Below are 6119 nucleotides of genomic sequence, written 5' to 3' on the forward strand. Positions count from 1 at the left end.
TGCTTGCTCCTACAGCAGACCTGAGGTGCAGTCCTCTCCCATCCATCTGATGGGAAACGGTCCCACCTCCACCGCTTCTTCTGCCAGCCTGGGGAGCTTTGATACCAGACGGAGAGCATGGGGCACCCACCTGCCCCACGCTCACACCAACTCCTCCTGGTGTCTCTTTGCAGTCTGCTCCCACCATGTCCAGGCAGCTCCCCCAGGATGAAGGAGGCAAGCAGGCAGAAGCCAGCTCCTCCAGCCAGGCCCACCGCTGCGCTCCCGTCTTCTGAAGGCTGCAGGAGAGCACTGCAGGTACGTGCTCTGCCTTGCTGTAACTACCGTGCTGTTCGAGACTCGGCAAAAGCCTCTTTGTGCAGAGAGCCGTCCTGGAAGGCTCCCTTGGCGTGCATTCATCGTCACCTCCTTCAGATCTTCTTCAGGAAAAGGAAGGTGCTGCACACCCTTCCCGCCTGCTGTTGCCCCTGGGTTGTCATGAAACACTTTTTCTTCTGGCCAGGGGCTATGGAAAACGTACAAGTCCTTTCTAGGTCGTTGACAGTGGAGGTCTTTGGTCACTCCGCTGTGTTTGCCGTGAGTTGAGGAGCCTGGCGTGACTCCACGGCCCCCGATCTGTTAGGGGCAAAGCGCTGCCGACCGACCGGCTGAGGCAAGGGGCACCAACACGGGTCAGACCCGAAGGAAGCCCCGCCAGGAGCTGAGACTAATCCTGCCTGCTGCTGCGATTCTGTCCCCTCCAGGAGGTCTGGAAGCTGTCTGCAGAGTGGGAGCGAGTGAAGACCCGGTGGGAAGAGCGGCGACAGCAAGCAAAGGCAGAATGGGCGGCGTGGGAGGCCTGGTCTGCAGGGGAGGACCGACAACCGCCCCAGGTACGGGGCAGCGATTGAAACCGCTGAGAGCAGCAGCGGCCCTCTCTGTCGGGGCGGCAGGTCTCTGGGGGGGTGGGAGCGGGACTGACACGCAGCTGCAGGGCAGGGGTTTGCCCGCTTATCCCCGTGAGGGAGAGATTGGCAGCAGGACCCGAGGGGCAAAAGCAGCCATCAGCCGTGATGACGGGCACGCTGGTGCTGAGCCTCCCGGCTCCCAGGTCCCGCTGCAGGCTCCTTTCGAGAGGTCCTCTGGGAAACGGCACCTCTGTTTGCCGTCTGGTTTGCTGAGAGCGTCTCCTCCTCGGCAGGTGCTCGGCACTGAAGGCATTCGGGCTCCCCACCCTCCAGCCCAGCCCAGGAGAAAGGAGGTCGGCGGGAGGTGGAGGAAGGCTGAAAACCCTCTCCCAGCAGAGGAGATGGCAGCAGCCGCCCAGCTGCAGAGACTCCAGCCTGAGTAAGTGTGCGCCGGCTCCGGCCGCAGCCTGGGGGCACTCGAGTGGCCGTGACCCCGCGGGGATGTCCGCGTCCCCCATCCCTGCGTCCTGGGGTTGCGTAGGACACCTTCCGATGTCTCCTAACGCGGGGATGACCTGGGTTACCCCCGCAGCTAAGACCCAAAGCTCACCGCAGGGTGAAAGGCTGAGTACACGCGGCACCGGGTGGGTGCAGGGGCTGTGCGAGGGCAGAGGCAGACGGGGTCTCCGGCAGAGGCTGAGGGATGACGTTTCCCTGTTGTTGCAGCCACCTTTCCCCACGAGCGGCCCAGGTCCTCAGAAGGCTGGAGCCGCATCAGGAACGGAGGACCATCTTCAGGCACGTCACTGAGAACAAGCGGCGGAAGCTGGAGCAGCAGAGGCAGCTCCCCTGGTAACTATCTCCAAAGAGGGATGGTGCTTCCCCGGCTGCGAGGCCCGTCCCTCCACCGAGGGCAGCCCTCGGGAGAAGGAGGGCATTTCTCTGACACCCCTGGTGAGACAGAAGCAGGTTCTGGAGGCTGCCTTTGGGCTGGACCTCCCTGGCAGCCAAGGGGGCTGCCTGGGCACCTAGAATTGGCTTTCCATGTGGGACGTGAAAGTCCTGGCTGAAGACAGAGGGATCCCTCCGATGGCTGCCTCTCCCCGTTCCAAACCAGAGAGCACATCCTTCCCTTGCAGAGTCCTGCCCCAAGACACCTTGCCCTGAGGGGGACCCCTGTACGGGACCCCCAAGGTCTCTGCCCCACTTAACTCAGCCCCAGGCTCATCAGCTGCACCTGGGACCTTCTCAGGGCCTTGGGCATCAGGGGCCTCCCCCTCTTCATAGACAACTGGAGGCTTCGTCACAAGCAGATCCCATCACCGCTGGCCCGAGCGACGCCTGCAGGATTTCTCTGCCACCTCCCTGTCCATAGGGTCACAGGCTTTCTTTCTTCCTCCCTAGCACGCGATGCTGGTACCGCAGCAGAGGAGAAGGTGCCGGAGGTGGCGGCTGTAGCAGTGGCTGTTAGCAAAAAGGGGCTGGGAGGCTTCTCAGCTTCTCAGATCCACCTAAAAATACAAAATAAAGGGCTCTGGGGCTGTTCCCAGCTGGACTGACTGGTCTGTGCCTGGTGATGGTCTAAAGGGGTTACACACCCCCCGTGCGTGATCCCAGAACGGCTCGTAGGGGCAGGAGGGACTAAAGTCCACGCATACCCCACAGCGCGAACACGTGCAGCCCCTCTCCTGCGCATCCCAACACAGAGGTAGCATGATGGAGGAGGCTCTCGCCCCCTTCCCGGGGAAACCAGCACAGCTGGTGCTTCCCTGAAGTGCCCGCACGCTCCCGCACGCAGCGTGGAGAACCACTCGCAGGGCCAGAATCTGCGTGGGATTACAAGGCTGTGACCATGCTGTGACCACGGAGGTGTGGTGGGTAGATGGCACCGTGGGAGGGCTGCGGTGGAGGGACACGGACTCATCGGGAAGGACTGGCCAGGAAGGCAGGGAGGTGGACTTGCCTCCTGCTTGGGGTGGGACAGGAGCCAGCCTGTGGGTCAGGGTCAGCAGACAGACCAAGGTGGCTGGAGTGTTAGCAGGGATCTGCTAGAGACCTCCTGTTCAGGAGGAAGAGGGAGCCGAGGTCTTCTTCAAACAAGTAAAGAAGGAAGCCTCACGTTCACAGGCCCTGGTCCTCATGGGGGACCTGAGCCACCCTGGTACCTGCTGGAAGGACGGTCCAGCAGGGGTCAGGCAATCTAGGAGGCTTCTAGAGTGCAGTTCCTGGCATGTGATAGAGGAACCCAGAAGGAGAGGGAGGAACCCAGAAGGAGAGGGAGGAACCCAGAAGGAGAGGTGCTCTGCTGGACCTGGTGCTGGTGAGGGAGGAACCCAGAAGGAGAGGGAGGAACCCAGAGGAGATGGAGGAACCCAGAAGGAGAGGTGCTCTGCGGGACCTGGTGCTGGTGATGGAGGAACCCAGGAGAGGTGCTCTGCTGAACCTGGTGCTGGTGATGGAGGAACCCAGAAGGAGAGGGAGGAACCCAGAGCAGATGGAGGAACCCAGAAGGAGAGGTGCTCTGCTGAACCTGGTGCTGGTGATGGAGGAACCCAGAAGGAGAGGTGCTCTGCTGGACCTGGCGCTGGTGATGGAGGAACCCAGAAGGAGATGGAGGAACCCAGAAGGAGAGGTGCTCTGCTGGACGTGGTGCTGGTGATGGAAGAACCCAATAGGAGAGGGAGGAACCCAATAGGAGATGGAGGAACCCAGAAAGAGATGGAGGAACCCAGAAGGAAAGGTGCTCTGCTGAACCTGGTGCTGGTGATGGAGGAACCCAGAAGGAGATGGAGGAACCCAGAAGGAGATGGAGGAACCCAGAAGGAAAGGTGCTGTGCTGAACCTGGTGCTGGTGCTGGAGGAACCCAGAAGGAGGGGGAGGAGCCCATTAGGAGAGGTGCTCTGCTGGACCTGGTGCTGGAGGAACCCAGATGGAGAGGTGCTCTGCTGGACCTGGTGCTGGTGAAGTAGGAACCCAGAAGGAGAGGGAGGAACCCAGAAGGAGAGGGAGGAACCCAGAAGGAGATGTGCTCTGCTGGACCTGGTGCTGGTGATGGAGGAACCCAGAAGGAGAGGGAGGAACCCAGAAGGAGAGGTGCTCTGCTGGACCTGGTGCTGGTGAAATAGGAACCCAGAAGGAGAGGGAGGAACCCAGAAGGAGAGGTGCTCTGCTGGATGTGGTGCTGGTGATAGAGGAACCCAGAAGGAGAGGTGCTCTGCTGGACCTGGTGCTGGTGAAGTAGGAACCCAGAAGGAGAGGGAGGAACCTAGAAGGAGACGGAGGAACCCAGAAGGAGAGGTGCTCTGCTGGACCTGGTGCTGGAGGAACCCAGATGGAGAGGTGCTCTGCTGGACCTGGTGCTGGTGATGTAGGAACCCAGAAGGAGATGGAGGAACCCAGAAGGAGATGGAGGAACTCAGAAGATGGAGGAAGCCAGAGGAGATGGAGGAACCCAGAAGGAGAGGTGCTCTGCTGAACCTGGTGCTGGTGATGGAGGAACCCAGAAGAGAGGGACAAACCCAATAGGAGATGGAGGAACCCAGAAGGAGAGGCAGGAATCCAGGACAGGTGCTCTGCTGGACCTGGTGCTGGTGATGGAGGAACGAGAAGGACAGGGAGGAACCCAGAAGGAGAGGTGCTCTGCTTAACCTGGTGCTGGTGATGGAGGAACGAGAAGGACAGGGAGGAACCCAGAAGGAGAGGTGCTCTGCTTAACCTGGTGCTGGTGATGGAGGAACCCCGAAGGAGAGGGAGGAACCCCAAAGGAGAGGGAGGAACCCCGAAGGAGAGGGAGGAAGCCAGAGGAGAGGGAGGAACCCAGAAGGAAAGGTGCTCTGCTGAACCTGGTGCTGGTGATGGAGGAACCCAGAAGGAGAGGGAGGAACCCAGAAGGAGATGTGCTCTGCTGGACCTGGTGCTGGTGATGGAGGAACCCAGAAGGAGAGGGAGGAACCCAGAAGGAGAGGGAGGAACCCAGAAGGAGAGGTGCTCTGCTGGACCTGGTGCTGGTGATGGAGGAACCCAGAAGGAGAGGGAGGAACCCAGGAGAGGTGCTGTGCTGGACCTGGCGCTGGTGAACAAGGAGGAACTGGTTGGGGATGTGAAAGTCGGCAGCAGCCTTGGCTGCAGTGACCCTGAGGTGGCGGAGCTGAGGATGCCGAGGGGAGGGAGCAGGGCGAAAAGCCAAGGCCACAGCCCTGGCTTCCAGGAGAGCGGACCAGGCCCAGCCTTGGGAACCAGCTGGTGGCAACAAGGAGACCTAACAAGGCGGGGGAAGAGCGGGGTGGGGAAGGCACGGCCCTAGTTCTGGCTGGGCTCCGGGACAGCATTCCCAGAAAAAGTCACGGACATCCCTCCGTGGATCCATCCGTCCACCTTCGCCAGCGGCGGGGGGCAGCTCTGTGAGGAGAGGCCTCGGCTGCCCCTGCCGGCCTGGCAACAGCTGCGCCATTGGCCACGGCTGAGCCAATCAGCGGAGCCGGAGGCGGGCTGTCAGTCACAGATAGAGGGGGCAGGAGGCTGAGCGGCCTGAGGAGAAATGGAGGAGAGATGGGGTGGGGGCAGCCGGGGAGAGGGAGAGGGAGAGGGAGAGGGAGAGGGAGAGGGAGAGGGAGAGGGAGAGGGAGAGGGAGAGGGAGAGGGAGAGGGAGAGGGAGAGGGAGAGGGAGAGGGAGAGGGAGAGGGATAAGACCAGGACCAGGGGCAGGGGCAGGGGCAGGTATCTCCCAGCATGGACGGGCTGGGGGGACCTGGATTCCTCACGGCCCACGGGCCCTTCCGTGGTCGCCCGCCCTGGGCCCGAGCGCTCAGCCCCAGGGACAACCCCACAACCAAGGTTGGAGCGGTTCCTGCGGCTGCCCTGAGGGTCGTCAGCCCTGAGCATCTGAGCTGGGGTGAGGTGGAAGAGACTGGAAAACAGCTGATGGAGAGGAGGCGATGGCAGCAGATACAGGGCCTGTGGCTCCTGGGATTAACTGAGACTGTTACCGTTAAGTCGGCCCTTCAGAAACTCTCTAAGGCTCAATTTTGGAGTGTTAGAAAGCAGGCGTTCTTTATTGCAGCGCTGGATGGACGGGGGGATCATTCTGCCTACCTGACAATTCCTGGTGCTGGAAGGTCAGTGCTGTATCCCCACCTCTGAGGGAGATGAAGGTGCTGATGCAGGGGCAAGCACTGAGCTTTCCCAATGCCTGCCTCAGTGCTGGAGAGAGGACGGATGCAGGGAGAAACTC

General features: G+C 61.3%; 1 protein-coding gene across 1 annotated transcript; it reads left to right on the forward strand.

Annotated features, from left to right (window-relative positions):
* The first annotated feature begins 117 nt into the window (after positions 1 to 117).
* On the forward strand, positions 118 to 2442 carry LOC138681794 (uncharacterized). The gene is made up of 5 exons (XM_069769676.1): positions 118 to 297; positions 744 to 872; positions 1181 to 1326; positions 1614 to 1739; positions 2292 to 2442. Exons 1-5 carry the CDS (start codon positions 118 to 120, stop codon positions 2356 to 2358), a joined length of 648 nt encoding a protein of 215 aa, XP_069625777.1. The 3' UTR covers positions 2359 to 2442.
* The last annotated feature ends 3677 nt before the right edge of the window (positions 2443 to 6119 follow it).

The sequence above is a fragment of the Haliaeetus albicilla genome, chromosome 24, assembly GCF_947461875.1.
Source record: "Haliaeetus albicilla chromosome 24, bHalAlb1.1, whole genome shotgun sequence".
In the NCBI taxonomy this organism is placed as follows: domain Eukaryota; kingdom Metazoa; phylum Chordata; class Aves; order Accipitriformes; family Accipitridae; genus Haliaeetus; species Haliaeetus albicilla.

Excerpts from the sequence above, each read along its gene's own strand:
- LOC138681794 (XM_069769676.1), top strand. The coding sequence starts at position 118 with ATGGGGCACCCACCTGCCCCACGCTCACACCAACTCCTCCTGGTGTCT. Across the intron at positions 1,327-1,613 it reads CTGCAGAGACTCCAGCCTGA|CCACCTTTCCCCACGAGCGG; the intron begins GTAAGTGTGCGC and ends CTGTTGTTGCAG. Across the intron at positions 1,740-2,291 it reads CAGCAGAGGCAGCTCCCCTG|CACGCGATGCTGGTACCGCA; the intron begins GTAACTATCTCC and ends CTTCCTCCCTAG.